The sequence below is a fragment of the Lissotriton helveticus genome, chromosome 5_1 (genome assembly GCF_964261635.1).
Source record: "Lissotriton helveticus chromosome 5_1, aLisHel1.1, whole genome shotgun sequence".
Lineage (NCBI taxonomy): Eukaryota > Metazoa > Chordata > Amphibia > Caudata > Salamandridae > Lissotriton > Lissotriton helveticus.
In genome coordinates, this window is record NC_136065.1 from 101,872,238 (window position 1) to 101,888,439 (window position 16,202).

A 16,202-nucleotide genomic window follows, 5' to 3' on the forward strand; every position below is an offset into this window, starting at 1 on the left:
CTTTGTTATGCCTGTCTCCCAGAATCAGAATGAGGGGTTTTCTCTGAGGGGAGACCCGAAGGGAGAACCTCTGTTGGAGTTCCGATGTCTTTGGATACCTCACTTTCCATTATGAAGACACTTAAATCTGGGTCCTCTGCGGATCCATGTCCAGCTAAAATATTAGCATCTGTTGCTGAAGTTCTAAACCCTGCCGTAAATAAAGTCCTGAACCTCTCGTTGTTTAGTGGGCAGGTTCCCGCCAGATGGAAACAGGGTAAAATCTTACCTCTTCTGAAGAAACCTTCAGCGGACCCTACTGTAGTCAGTAATGATATGCCCATTACATTGCTCCCTTTGATTGCTAAGACTTTGGAAAAGCATGTAAATAAGGTCACTTCGAATTTTATTGAGGCCACCAATGCCCTTCACCCGAGTCAGTCGGGTTTTAGGGCCAACTACAGTACAGAAACAGCCCTACTCGAGGTCTCAAAGTAGTGTGGCTCACTGATTAGAGGCGGCAGACCCGGGAGCAGAAGTCTGCCCGGGACCAGGGTTCAATTCCCGACGTGGCAGGGTCGTGGACTTGGGTCAGCGGACTCAATAATTCTCGCTTCGGTGCTTACTCTAATCAGGGGTTCCACTCGGTAACTCTGGGCATTAGCTTGCCTAATCTCCACAACGGCCCCATCAACTCCGGGGATGCCTGGCTCCACCTTAGGGACTCCCAGCAGGGACCATCCCACAGGGAAAGCCAGGACGGTTTCCCCAGAGTTATACAGCGCCAGGAAACCTACGGACGGGTAGCAGTGCGCTTTACAAGCTCAAATACATTTACATACAAAGTATCAAAAGACATTCGTGATAGAGGAGGCATGGCAGTTTTAGTACTGCTAGACCTTTCGGCGGCCTTTGATACCGTGCCCCATGGGCGACTCCTTCAGAGGCCTAGGGAGTGCGGCCTGGGGAGCACGGTCTTAAAGTGGTTTGCTTCCTTTTTGGAAGGCCATCAACAATCTGTCTGGTCGCCACCTTACTCAGCTGACATCTCTCCGCTGAATGTTGGAGTGCCGCAGGGCTCAGTTTTGAGCCCTACTCTTTTTAATATTTATATGGCACCTTTTGCATCTTTAGCGGAGAATCTTTGGGCCAAGGTTCTTACCTATTGTTAGAATCGGGGGTCTCAGGTTGGCACAGGTATGCACTTGCGACTAGCAGGGACCCTTTCCTCTAGTCAGGGCAAGGGAACTACTCCGTAAGAATAACCCCTGCTCACCCTCTAGTTTGCGTGGCGCGAGCAGTCAAGGCTAAACTTCAGGGCGATAGTTAGTTAAGCATTTATGATCACATACAGTAAACCCACTGACCCACCACAGACTGACACCAGTCATAAGGTTGTATAAAAAATACGTAGACTTTATATAAAAGATGTGCAGGATTATCACAAGACCATATAACATTTAACGATTGAGGCCCACAGATGTAAATAGGCAAAAGTTCTTAAGTGTTCTTGGTTCAGTAAGGTACGCTGAGTGTCGGTCAATGACGGACGACAGGGAAAACAAACGTTGCGGACCCTGGATCCGATGTGAACTCGGGACTGAGTTCACGTGTACCTTGGGTGAAATGGCCGAGGCGTTTCAGGCGCGACCACTGGTGAGGGCGGACCCGGGACGGGGCCGGCGGTTCTCCGAGGATGTATCCGGCTCGACGCCCCCTCGAGGTGCGAGGCGGGTGAGCGGGATGGTGGAGGGTGCGGGGATCCGGGGTCTTGAGAAGCTCACGGGCGAGGCGCCGTTCAGGCCTGCGGGTCGTACTACTTCTTAGTACACTGGGTCGTACCTGTGGATCTGTGTGGGGTGTCGCGTTCTTAGACAGACAGGTGCAGCACCGGGCCTCCGGTACAAACGTACAGAAGGCCTTCTTGAGGTGCGGCACGGTCATGGTATGCAGGGAGGGCAAAGCGAGACAGTCTGGTACGTAACGACGTACGGACTGTCCGAGGCCATTAGATGCGCTCCGTGCAGATTTCGGCGGGAGGAGATGAGAGGCGCACAACGTGCTCCTTAGCAGGCGAGGTGACAGGAGAGCGGGCGGCCCGGCACTGGACGCGGAGAGCGACTCAAGTTTGAGCGGGGCTCTCGAAGGCGGGGTGACCAGGCTCCGAGCTGTCACGACCTTAGGAGGGGCAAAGGCACCCGAGTCACAACGCCGGCGAGGGAATAGAACTTAAGGACCCAGCAGCAGATGAGCACAGGCAGGATAGAACCCACTGGTCCTGGGGTTCAGTTCAGGAGGAAAGCTCGAGATCAAGCCCTTGGAGATAGTTTGGAGCACAAGTCTTTAAAGTCCTCTGGTCTTTTCCTCTCCGTTCTCAGCAAGGCACCACTGCAGGCCAGTCCTTTAGTTTCTTCTTGGTCCTTCTAGTCGAGCAGAGGTTCGTTGTAGTAAAACTGGATCTAATTTCTTAGGAGCCCGGCTCCTACATTTATACTTCATTTCTTTTGTCTTTGCAGGCCAGGGGGCCTGCGCCTGGTTCAACCCGGTTTTGGAGCACTCTGTTGACAGGAAGCTGCCCGCTTCTTTCAGGGTAAATACAAGCGAAGGATAAATTATAGACAAGAATCTGTTCTATAATAAAGGAGGTGTCCAGCCGGACACTAATTTAATTGATTGAAAAAATGACAAAAAATATAAAAGATGACAATTATAGAGGTGGGATACAATCCTGTATCCTGTACATACGACATTTAGGGAAAAGGACAAAAATAATACAATAAAAAAGGAATCAACAGGCAATTATGTATAGAGCCACTAGTTGGAAGATAACAATTGGTCTAGCTAAGCTTGTGTAGATAACACAATTTTATATCACATTGGAAGCTGGTGTGTCACTACATTAACAGTCGACGGCGTTTCGATCCTATAACCAATAAAGGATCATCATCAGGACTACAAATAACATTGTCTTAATTGTAAGCCTATTTGGGAAAATACCCGTATGGTTCGAATTAAGACATCCTCGGTGACTGCTGGGCACAAACGCTCCTGTCAGACTGACAGGAGCGTTTGTGCCCAGCAGTCACCGAGGATGTCTTCATTCGAACCATACGGGTATTTTCCCCTCCAAATATCGTGAACTTCATTGAAGGTTCTGGTTTCTAACTGAAGTTATTCTTCTGTCGAAATCTCCAATCCGAGATACGAAGCTTTTGCTGCGCTTGCCCTCTACTGCCTGAGGCTCATCTTAAATAAGGGGGGAACAACCAAATACACATATCCATTCAAGCGCCACCCAGACGCCTCGAACGGTCTACCTACACTGTGGACCTTGCCTCCCCTCACAAATAGCACGCGGTACGAATTCCTCCGTGCCTCTGGACTCGCTGATTTACTACACGGTCCAGCCTTGACCATCCCCTCAATTGGCCCAAATAGGCTTACAATTAAGGCAATGTTATTTGTAGTCCTGATGATGATCCTTTATTGGTTATAGGATAGAAACGCCGTCGACTGTTAATGTAGTGACTTCCAATGTGATATAAAATTGTATTCTCTACACGAGCTTAGCTAGACCAATTGTTATCTTCCAACTAGTGGCTCTATACAGAATTGCCTGTTGGTTCCTTTTTTATGGTTTTATTTTAGTCCTTTCCCTAAATGTTGTATGTACAGGATACAGGATTGTATTCCACTTTATAATTGTCTGTCTTTTATATTGTTTGTCATTTTTTCAATCAATGAAATTAGTGTCCGGCTGGACACCTCCTTTATTATAGAACAGATTCTTGTCTATAATTTATCCTTCGCTTGTATTTATTCTGCTTAATCAAGGGCCTTTGTTACTTGATAAAATTGCTACCCTTGGTCCTTGACTATTTATAGGGTTCCCTTGTTCTGTTGAAACTGTCTTCTTCCAGGGTGCAGGGCAGGGACATCAGACGCTCCGCAGGAGGTGGAGCCAGCATTGTGGTGGTGGAGCACAACCCTATTCAGAGTCAAGGGCTACTCCGCCCACCCATCCTGGTGTAAGCACTCTATTCACCACCTGGGAGCCCAGACCGTCCCCTGGAAATCCCCAGCCCTGCCACTCATACAAACTCAGAGAACAGATACACATCCTGGCAGAGGCGGGCTGACCTAGTTAGGCGAGCAAATGCTAACTTTCTAAAAGTAGCATTTGCAAACACAGGATATTAAAATAAACCTTGCGAAAGGAAGTATTTTATTATTCTGAGTTCAGGCATACTAAACTCGACGTGCCACCGTGTTCCCTGAGCCTGCCGGGACTATAGCGTGTAATAATTCTGGCAGCTCACTGGCCCATGAGAACAGGTAGCCCTTCAATAGTGTAGAACGGAAAATGGCTGTAATTCACTATTAGGACATGCCACATACATCAGGGCTTGTCCTACCTTAGGCTTACAACGCACCCTGCCCGTGGGCCTACCATAGGGGTGACTGATATGAAGTTGAGGGAAGGTTTCGGGACTGGCAAGTGTGTGCACTTGCGCAGTCAGCGTGACAGTACCAGACTGTACGCGGGTTCTGCAATGGCAGACCCAAGACACATTTTACGAGGCCGCTTCTGTGGGTGGCGCAACCTGCGCTGCAGGCCCACCAGCAGCATTTGCATTTACAAGCCCCGGCACTCCTGGTGCACGTTACTGGGGACTGACAATAAACCAAATAAGCCAATCATGGTAATCAATTACGGGTACACTTTACAATGGGAGCACTTGCACTGCGGCATGGATTGGCCGTGGCGCAGTGTCCTCAACAGCTAACACCGGCAAAACATCTGAGGCACAACAGCAAAAAGTGGGAGGGAGACTCACGACAAGGTGCCAGGTTTAACACGTGTCCCCTCCAGCTGAAACATGGGGAGAACTACCCTACCCCAGAGTTCCTCATCACTAAGGCGGAAAAACCTAGATAGACCGTCAGCATTGGTGTGGTCTAGGCCAGGGCAATGTTCCACCGTAAAGTCCATACCCTGTAGGGAGATGGACCACCTCAACAGTTTTGGGTTCTCACCCCTCATCTGCATCAACCATCTGAGGGGCATGTGGTCTGTCTGAACCTGGAAGTGAGACCCAAACAAGTAGGGTCTTAGCTTCATCAATGCCCAGACCACAGCGAAAGCTTCTCGCTCTATCGCACTCCACCTCTGTCCCCGTGGAAGTAACCTCCGACTCATGAAGGCTACAGGTTGATCCCAGCCCTCCTCAGTCATCTGTGAAAGAACAGCCCCTACCCCATGCTCTGAAGCGTCTGTCTGCATTAGGAACTCTTTGGAGAAATCAGGAGCCAGGAGCACGGGCGCCGGGCACATGGCTTTCTTCAGGGTGTCAAATGCTTCCTGACAGGCGTCGGTCCAGATCACTTTCCGGGGCCGCTACTTCGAAGTCAGCTCTGTCAAGGGGGCAACGATGCTGCCATACCCCTTGACAAACCTCCTGTAGTACCCGGTGAGTCCTAGGAAGGCCCTCACCTCCGTTTGGGTCTTGGGGGGGGTTCCCAAGCCAGGATGGTTTGAATCTTGGGCTGAAGGGGCGCCACCTGGCCGCTCCCAGCTTGGTGTCCCAAGTACACCACCCTGCCCGATCTGACACTTGCTTGCCTTGATCGTGAGGCCTGCCTCGCGCAGCGCCGTCAACACTTCCCAGAGATGTCGCAGGTGTTCTTCCCATGTGCCGCTGAACACCGCGATGTCAGCCAGGTAGGCGGCACTGAACTCGTCCAGTCCAACCAACACCTGGTTGACCAACCTCTGAAAGGTGGCAGGGGCATTCTTCATCCCAAATGGCATAACCCGGAACTGGAAATGCCCATCTGGGGTTGAGAATGCTGACCTCTCTTTGGCCCCATCGGTTAAGGCGATCTGCCAGTACCCAGACGTTAAAACAAACGTGCTGAGGTACCGGGCAGCCCCCAACAGATTGAGCTCGTCAGCTCTGGGGATGGGGTGCGCGTCAGTCTTCGTGACTGAATTGAGTCCTCGATAGACCACACAGAACCGGAGTTCGGGTGTGGCTCCCGGCGGTGCAGCCTTCGGGACCAAGACCACTGGGCTGGCCCAGGGGCTGCTGGATGACTCAACCACCCCAAGAGCAAGCATTGTCGAGACCTCCTCCTTGATGCAAGCTCTTACCCTGTCAGTTACCCGGTAAGGCTTGTGCTTTACAGGCAAACTGTCTCCTGTGTCCACATCATGGACGACCCATTCTGTGACACCAGGAACCAGTGAGAACTGATCAGGAAAGTACCCCAGCAGTTGGCGGCAGTCATTCCGTTGTTCAGGGGTCAGTGTGGGTGAGAGGTTAACTCCATCCACTGACCCATCTTTCTCTGAGGCTACCAAGAGGTCAGGAAGAGGCTCCGTCTCCTCCTCCATTCCATCATCGGTTGCCAACAGCATGCCCACTTCGGACCTCTCCCAAGTGGGGCTTAAGGCGGTTAACATGTAGGACCCTCAAAGGGTTCCTGGGAGATTGCAAGTTCACCAGGTAGGTGACGGGACTCTTGCGCTCCACAACCTCAAATGGACCTGTCCACTTATCCTGAAGTGCACAAGGCTCCACGGGGGCCAAGACCCACACCTTTTGTCCAGGCTGAAGCTCTACCAGAGTGGCATTCTGGTCGTACCACCGCTTCATCTCTTCCTGGCTGGCTTCCAGGTTTGCCTCAGCAAGTTGCCTGAATCGCCTGGTCTGGTTTCGGAAAGCCAGCATGTAACTGATGTAACTATATACACTCTGTGGAGGATTCCTGGTAGATTGCTCCCAGCCTTCCCGAACCAGACTCAGAGGTCCTCTGACCAGGTGACCGTACAAAAGCTCGAAGGGACTGAACCCGAGCGACTTTTCTGGCACCTCTCGGTATGCGAAGAGAAGGCATGGCAAGAGGATGTCCCACTTACGCCTCATTGGTCCTTCTAGGCCCATGATCATGCCTTTTTAGAGTTCGGTTGAATCTCTCAACCAACCCGTTTCCTTGGGGGTGGTAAGGGGTGGTAAACTTGTAGGTTACACCACACTCTTGCCAAAGGGACTTCACATATTTCGATATGAAATTGGTGCCCTTGTCAGACACCACCTCTAGAGGGAATCCCACTCGGGAGAAAATTCCCATCAGTGCTCGTCCCACCATGGGGGCCGTCACTGTCCTCAGAGGGATGGCTTCAGGGTACCGGGTGGCATGGTCCACCAAGACCAGGATGAACCTGTTGCCCATGGCTGTCTTGGGGTCCAGAGGCCCCACAATGTCAATTCCCACTCGCTGGAATGGGGTACTGACGACATGGAATGGTTGGAGGGGAGCCTTGTGCTTCCCTCCACTCTTACCACTTGCCTGGCAAGTTCTACAGTGAGCGTCTGAGCTCCTGTGCATTTGGGGCCAATAAAAGTGGGTGACAAGCCCGTCATAGGTCTTGTCCATCCCCAAATGTCCTGCTAACGGAACATCGGGAGCCAGTCCCAGTAGGAAGGCCCTGAACTGCTGGGGTACCACCAGCGCACGGGCTGACCCAGGTTCAGCAACCTTAGGCTCGGAATACAGGAGGTCGTTCTCCCAGGTAGACTAAGTGTTTTCCGGACTGAGCACCATTTGCCTGGTTTGCAGCCTGCTGCTGCATACCCACGAGAGAAGGGCACGCTCTCTGCTCCTTGCAGAATTCCTCCCTGGAGGGGCCTCCTTCTTGCTGCCAATGGGTCAGCTCAGGCAGGTCCCCCAGTTCGGCAATATGTTCCCCGGTAGGCTCCAGCGCATCCCCCTTGAGGTCTGCCTCCTCCTGGGCTGTGGGAACTTCGGGGGCCGGTTGTCCGCGCCCCCTGTGCCTTCTCTCTAAAGCCGGTTCCTAAGCCTCTCCTTCAGGCTCCAGGACCTCTTTAAAACCCCTACTGGCTGCCATTGACCGGGTGGTCACACATGCCCAGTCGGGTAGATCCACCATCCGTAGAAGAGTCGTTTTCTCCACCTTTCCCCAAAGTGAGTTCTCCAAATCGTTCCCTAGCAAACAATCTACAGGCATGGAGGTCCTCACAGCGACTTGCAGAGTACCTGAGACCCCCCCCCCCACTCAAAGGGAACCTGAGCCATCGGACACTGGCTCTTGGAATTGTCAGCATTGACAAGCTGGCAGAATGCATGCAGTACCACCTGCTCTTGAGACACCAGGTGCTGCCGGATGGCAGTCACACTGGCTCCTGTATCTCGAGCCTCCACTTTCTTACCATTGATGGTCACTACCTGCCAATATTTTTTACTGTTAGTGGGTAGTTAGTTTTCGGGGACCATCTCACTGTCTCCTAGCGAGACTAGGGTCATCTGTACAGGATCCCCACCCCCCGGGAGTGCTACTTCCCCCCCCAAAATTAACATTAGCCAGTTGCCGGGGTGGAGCACCAGTGGGTGCGGGTTTTCCAAAAAGGCGGCACTTTGGGTCAGTGGCAATGTGACCCAGGTCGCCGCACCTAAAACAGGTGATGGGCCCTCTCTAAACAGGTCTACCTGTCGGGGCCCCGGTCTGCTTCGGGGGTGGAGGAGGCTGAGAACCTTTCCCTTGGTTCCCTTGGGGATTACTTTGGGTGCCTTTCTGGAACCCTTTCTGTTTTCCCTGTCCCCCCCACTCTTCTGCTGGGGACCCTGCCCACCTTTGGCTGAGTCTCCCACTGGACCCTTGTGGACCCTGGTGCTGAGCCAGCGGTCTGCTTCCTCAGCAAGCTTCCTCTGGTTGGACAGCTTGCTATTGATCAGGTGCTGGCGTAGCTCAGGAAAACAATTACTCGACAAGTGCTCCCATGCCATTAAATCAAGAAGCCCTTGAAAATCAGTTACCCTGCTACCCTTCACCCAACCATCCAGCGCTCTGCAAAAAAAGTCACATACTCCACATATGTACCCCCAGCAATCTTGGTACATCCCCTAAACCTCTGACGGTACATTTCCGGGGTTAACCCAAACCTGGTTACTAGGGCCTCTTTCATATGTGGATAGGAATTGTACACTTCGGAGGGAAGATCTAGCAGGGTGTCCCGCCCCTTGGTCAGGAACCGCCCACACAACCCCGCTCCCTAATCTCTATCAGGGACCCGTTGGGAGGACATGGCTACCTCGTAGGCCCGAAACCACTGCCCTAGGTCATCCCCCTTAAAGTACTCCTTAACTACATCTTTCGGTACGTAGACCCTTGACTCTACTTGCACTGACGTTGTGCTGCCACCAGAGGGAGTTGTTTCCAAACTTTTCGCTTTCAGCTCCAACTCCTTCACTCTCATGTCATGATCTAACTGGAGTTTCTTTTCCTCCATTGCCAAACGTTGCCTTTCTATCTCCATCTGTCCATTCAATCTCACCATCTCTACTTCATGCGCCCTGTCCGCCAGCTCGTCGGACGACAGGACTCCGCTCACCTCGACAAGGTTATCCGGTGGATCCACCACCAGCTGGTTCTCTGGTTCTCTCGATTCCTTCCAGGCCTTCAGCGCCTTGATGAATTGGAGTTTCCTGGTGCATCCAGAGTGGGACACTCTGAACTTCAGGCAGAAACCTTTTAGTTGCTCTACTTTGCAGATTTCAAGTCCTTCCCAGTCGGCATCATCTACTCCAGAGATGATGGAGGCTACTCTGTCGGCGGGGAGTGAGCCAGGGATGACTTCAATGGTTGGAGATTCTTCACAAGAATTAAAAGACGATAATCTGTGGCTTCGTTATAGGTCTGCTCTCACTATGTGGTGATCAGTAATTTACTGTACATAAATCATAAATGCAAATTCGAATCCCATCCGCTGCGACCAATTTTAGAATCGGGGGTCTCCGGTTGGCACAGGTATGCCCTTGCGACAAGCAGGGACTCTCTCCTCTAGTCAGTGCAAGGGAACTACTCCCTAAGAATAACCCCTGCTCACCCTATAGGTTGCGTGGCGCGAGCAGTCAAGGCTAAACTTCAGGGCGATAGTTAGTTAAGCATTTCTGATCACATACAGTAAACCCAATGACCCACCACAGACTGACACGAGTCGTAAGGTTGTATAAAAAATACGTCGACTTATTATAAAAGATGTGCAGGATTATCACAAGACCATATAACGTTTAACGATTGAGGCCCACAGATGTAAATAGGCAAAAGTTATTAAGTGTTCTTGGTTCAGTAAGGTATGCTGAGTGTCGATCAATGACAGACAGGGAAAACAAACGTTGCGGACCCTTGATCCGATGTGAACTCGGGACTGAGTTCATGTGTACCTTGGGTGGAATGTCCGAGGCATTTCAGGCGCGACCACTGGTGAGGGCGGACCCGGGACGGGGCCGGCGGTTCTCCGAGGATGTATCCGGCTCGAAGCCCCATCGAGGTGCGAGGCGGGTGAGCGGGACGGTGGGGGGTTGCGGTGATCCGGGGTCTTGAGCAGCTCACGGGGCGAGGCGCCGTTCAGGCCTGCGGGGCGTTATACTTCTTAGTATGCTGGGTCGTACCTGTGGATCTGTGTGGGGCGTCGCGTTCTTAGACAGACAGGTGCAGCCCCGGGCCTCCGGTACCAATGTACGGAAGGCCTTCTTGAGGTGCGGCACGGTCTTGGTATGCAGGGAGGGCAAAGCGAGACAGTCGGGAACGTAACGACGTACGGACCGTCCGAGGCTATTAGATGTGCTCCGTGCAGATTCTGGCGGGAGGAGATGAGAGGCGCACAACGCGCTCCTTAGCAGGCGAGGTGACAGGCGAGCGGGCGGCCCGGCACTGGACGCGGAGAGCGACTCAAGCCTGAGCAGGGCTCTCGGCGGCGGGGCGACCAGGCTCCGAGCTGTCACGACCTTAGGAGGGCCGAAGGCACCCGAGTCACAACTCCGGCGCGGGAATAGAATTTAAGGACCCAGCAGCAGACTAGCACAGGCAGGATAGAACCCACTGGTCCTGGGGTTCAGTTCAGGGGGCAAGCTCGAGATCAAGCCCTTGGAGATAGTTTAGAGCACAAGTCGTCATAGTCCTCTCTGGTTTTTTCCTCTCCGTTCTCAGTAAGGCACCACTGCAGGCCAGTCCTTTAGTTTGTTCTTAGTCCTTCTAGTCGGCCAGAGGTTCGTTGTGGTAAAACTGGATCTAATTTCTTAGGAGCCGGGCTCCTACCTTTATACTCCATTTATTTTGTCTTTGCAGGCCAGGGGGCCTGAGCCTGGTTCAACCCGGTTTTGGAGCACTCTGTTGACAGGAAGCTGCCGTCTTCTTTCAGGGTGCAGGGCAGGGACATCAGACGCTCCGCAGGAGGTGGAGCCAGCATTGTGGTGGTGGAGCACAACCCTATTCAGAGTCAAGGGCTACTCCGCCTACCCATCCTGGTGTAAGCACTCTATTCACCACCTGGGAGCCAAGACCGTCCCCTGGAATTCCCCAGCCCTGCCACTCATACAAACTCAGACAACAGATACACATCCTGGCAGAGGCGGGCTGACATAGTTAGGCGAGCAAATGCTAACTTTCTAAAAGTAGCATTTGCAAACACAGGATATTAAAATAAACCTTGCGAAAGGAAGTATTTTATTATTCTGAGTTCAGACATACTAAACTCGACGTGCCACCGTGTTCCCTGAGCCTGCCAGGACTATAGCGTGTAATAATTCCGGCAGCTCACTCTGGCCTATGAGAACAGGTAGCCCTTCAATAGTGAAGAACGGAAAATGGCTGTAATTCACTATTAGGACATGCCACACACATCAGGGCTTGTCCTACCTTAGGCTTACAACGCACCCTGCCCGTGGGCCTACCATAGGGGTGACTGATATGAAGTTAAGGGAAGGTTTCGGGACTGGCAAGTGTGTGCACTTGCGCAGTCAGCGTGACCGTACCAGACTGTACGTGGGTTCTGCAATGGTCGACCCAAGACCCAATTTACGAGGCCGCTTCTGTGGGTGGCGCAACCAGCGCTGCAGGTCCGCCAGCAGCATTTGTATTTACAAGCCCCGGCACTCCTGGTGCACGTTACTGGGGACTGACAATAAACCAAATAAGCCAATCATGGAAATCAATTACGGGTACACTTTACAATGGGAGCACTTGCACTGCGGCACGGATTGGCCGTGGCGCAGTGTCCTCAACAGCTAACACCGGCAAAACATCTGAGGCACAACAGCAAAAAGTGGGAGGGAGACTCCCGCCAAGGTGCCAGATCTAACACCTATGCAGACGATACCCAACTGCTGTTTACCTATGAAAAAGATGTGCCGTTTAATGAAGGTCAAATACATTTATGTCTGAAGACCGTGTTCGACAGAATCTACTATCTTGCAACTCCACCAAGACCGAAATTATTTTTTTCGGACGCACCTTGGATGATGAATGGCGGAAGTGGTGGCCTCAGGATCAACCGGCCCCTTCCAGCCCTGTTACTACTGTTAAAAGTCTTGTAGTTATGCTGGATTCTGATCTTTGTCTGAAGTCACAGGTGCAGTCAGTGGCTGATACGTGTTTTAGGCTGTTAAACATGATGAGGAATTTCCTCCCATTGCTGCCACTGTCTCATAGAAAGACAGTGGTCCAAGCCTTGATAATGTCTAGGCTGGACTATGCGAATGTGCTTTATATAGGTATTCGCAAGTACTTATTGAACTGTCTTCAGGTTGTGCAGAATTCAGCCGCCAGAGCAATTTCTATGGTCTGGCCAAGAACACACATGACGAGTCACCTGAGATCACTGCATTGGCTATCAGTAAAAAATAGAGTTGATTTTAAATCTCTGGTGCTGGCCTTCAAGGCGTTGCACAACAGTGGGGCACAGTATATTAGAAAACGAATTATGCCCTATACTCCAGATAGGACCTTGAGGTCATCAACCCAACATTTGTTGGTAATGCCTAAATTATGTAGGGCAAGGAAGGGTGGACGATCCTTTCAGGTGGTAGTGAGTAGCTTATGGAACTCGCTGCCCTTACTCTTGAGACAAGAAGCAAAGCTCCTGAGCTTCAGACTACAACTCAAGACCTGGCTGTTCCAGCAATAATGAGATCTATGTATGAGTGGGAGTTACTGTGTCTCTCTTTCAGGGTCTTGTCTTTTTCTTTTTCTTTCCTTAGCGCCGGGACACTCTTTGGAGTAGCCGTGCGCTTGTACAAATGCCCCATAACATTAACAAGGCAATACACCCTCTCTGAGTTTTAATGTCTACAGTCCACGGGATGTCACATGAGCGTGGGCCTTATTCAAGCACAGGTGCTGTTTGCTCTAGCTCACCAAACCGGATCATGTCTAGATCAGTTCAATCCTTTGCCTCCACGAATTACGGGGACAAACTGCTCAGATTGCAGATTTGTCCCTGCCTCCTTGAGGGGGTTATCGGTTTGATGGCATTGGCAAGCAGGCTCGACTGACCTGTTCCTTTGGCAGCAGCTCCAGTTGTGTGGAGCTGTAGCGGCAGCTTCACTCGGACCAAGGGCTGCTGGTGATAATCAGATCAGGAGGCGTGCTTTGCGAAGCTCATCTGTGGCAGTTGTGGTCTTACAGGTTGGATCAGTGCTTTCACAGCAACGTTGATGGCGGTTCTTCTTGGGGCAGTTCTGATGTCAGGCAGCGGCAGGCACATGTCAGGGCACAAGGTAGGGGGGGGCGTGACACCTCCCGATCAGGCAGGTCTACGTTTCTGACTCTTGGGAACATTCACACCTCTTTGCAGGGGCTCAGATTCCTGTCTTCTGTAGTAGTAACTGTAGTCTGTCAGCCAGGGCACAGGAGAGGATTGAGGAACCAGGAGACTAACCTCTAAGGTAGCCACCTGAGTGCATGTTACATTAAATCCTACTTTAGGAAAAAGTCGGGTTTGATGAGACAAGTTGTTTGATACCAAACATGACGCTTTTCAATGGGACTATAATGGAGCTGACCTCCTTGGACTGTCCATGTGCCAGACCATGTTATCCTAAATCTTATAGTATGGAAGGAGGCTACTTTAGGGACATATAAGCTTGCACTTACATATTCACACCTTTAATATAATGTACTCTTCCTCCTGGGCTTAGGTGGCCTACATTAGGGGTGACTGGCATATATTAAAAATAGTGCTATGACCTTGCCACTCATGGTGAGGGCAAAGTTAAGGTGGAGCAGTTGGCTCTGCTCATGCAGTCTGTAATGGCAAGACTCTTGTCATCTGTTTACTTGGGCCACTCTGGGCAGCACAATCAGTGTTTCAAGCCCTGGTGATCCCTTTAATTCCCATGTCTAGTGTACTTAGGGTACCACTTACCAAGGACTTATAAGGGGGTTACAAGTTCTTGCTAATCAGGGTTACCATTTCACATGCATCATATTTTAAAGAGAGACAACTGGCACTGGGGCCTGGTTAGCAGGTTCCAGTGAACTTTCAGAGTCCAAACCATCAGCATTGGAGAAAAAAGTGTGGGGGTGACTGTACAAAAGGGCCTTATCATACAAACCCTCTACCAGCATACTAGGCAGAGCACAGGAGCACATCCCTTTACCTGTATACTACCGACACATCATAGGAGCACAACCCTCCCCCTTTTTATTAGTGACACAGCACAAGAGGACAATCCCTATATAATAGTGACACATCAGAGGAGCACAATCCTCCGCCTGTTTGCTAGTAACACATAGAGGACATAAGCCTCTACCAGGAGTGGAGACCTATCTTACTCCACAGTATTTCATGGTGATGCCAGAGAGACATACCTCTCTCCAATGCTGAAACCCTCCTATTCCTGCTGAGGTGAATGTACCTCACCTGAAAACTCCTATCCTAGGATAGGATGAGATGTCTAACCTACCTCCTCGCCCATCATTGATTAGAAATGGTCATCTACCTACAGAAACTGGTGCAGTAACTTTGATATATCTAGTATTTCTCAAATGCACATCAGAATACTTGATACTGGTATAATTTTGAGTGTGAAATTACCCACCTCATCACTCTAAATGAAGTACATAGTAGGTTAATGTTGCAATGCCTTTTGCATATTGTTTCCCGGTAACATGGGGTTATTCCCCACATTCCCAAATCTCCTGTCTTCCATCCCAAGTGCTGAATGTGCCTGGCTCCACTACATTTATATGTTCATGTGTCAGTCACACTTGACTTCAGCCAGTCTCTCTGCTCAGCCTGTCTCTGGGTCTTTGATTGTCTCTGCCTGAGGTGGGTTCTCTCCCTTGCGCCCTCTCCATGGATCAAGCTTCTCTGCAGCGTTACAAATTCTGACCTCTCTGAGGTCTGTGAGGTGTCTGCGGGGAGAGGGAAAGAGTGTGAGAAGGACGTAAGATGGTAGAAGGAAGGTACTTAGAGAGACTGCCGTTCAGAAGTGAGGAAAAGCATGTTAGTGTTCTGAAGTTTGAAAGAACCTGAGCCCTCCCCCTCAACACTCCCAACCTAAGGATGGCAGGGCCTGTATGAAGCTTCTTAATATCTAACCAGCATTTCTTTGCTCCTGACAGGAGAAGTTAAGAACTGAGAAGCAGAAAATTGAATCGGAGTATGAAAAACTGTGGCAGCTGCTGAAAGAAAATGAGCAAACACTTCACAGAAGACTGGAGGAGATGGAGAAGAAAATCACCATGGTGGAAAATGCAAATATCCCCAGACTCTCCAATCGAATCACCTCTCTCAATGCCCTGATAACAGAGATAGAAAGGAAGTGTGAGGAGCCAGTGTGGGAACTCCTGAAGGTGAGATATAGTTTGATGAATTCAAGGATGAGTAGATATATTCATACTTTGCATGCAGGGTTAAATGCGTGAGTGTAACATACGATCTCCTGACAGGTTCAATGCACAGTGACCCCATGCACTATCACAGCCACCCAAAACATACAGATGGAGGGTTATTTACACTGCCCCCTTTTGTTTGTGAGCCCAATATAATATACAGATTGGGGAATTTAATGTGACTTCCTACAGTGTCACTTACGTTTCTATAACCCATTGTCACATTCACTTTCCATGTTTAATGTGTTATTTCACCCTTGGACAGAGCCGTAACCTCCCCCCCCCCCCTCCCCCGCGCTCTATTCCAGTGGTTCCTCCCTGACTTTGGAACACCGAGCCTTAGGTGGCTAACACCCCTTGGTTGGATCATCGCCGGCTGATGTTGCTATCTAGTGGAGAGCTTTGGTGTTGGTGATGCATTAACCTAGTTGATGACAGGAGATTCCAGTGACTTTTAATACACTCATCTCAATATAAAGACTAGTTATTTTTTTATTTTCTTCTATTAGGGAGGTTGCAATACACC

At 50.7% G+C, this 16,202-nt stretch overlaps 2 protein-coding genes across 3 annotated transcripts in view; both read left to right on the top strand.

The window, feature by feature from the left end:
• Window positions 1-16,202, top strand: part of LOC144754225 (E3 ubiquitin-protein ligase TRIM39-like) — a 574,742-nt gene that overhangs the window by 242,870 nt on the left and 315,670 nt on the right. The window lies entirely within an intron of this gene.
• The window catches only part of LOC144754224 (E3 ubiquitin-protein ligase TRIM39-like), a 168,030-nt gene that overhangs the window by 83,226 nt on the left and 68,602 nt on the right, over window positions 1-16,202 (top strand). For both annotated transcript variants that reach the window (XM_078641813.1, XM_078641812.1), the window contains exon 3: window positions 15,407-15,637. In XM_078641813.1, the coding sequence (XP_078497939.1) occupies window positions 15,407-15,637 (231 nt within the window). The remainder of the gene's footprint in view (window positions 1-15,406; window positions 15,638-16,202) is intronic.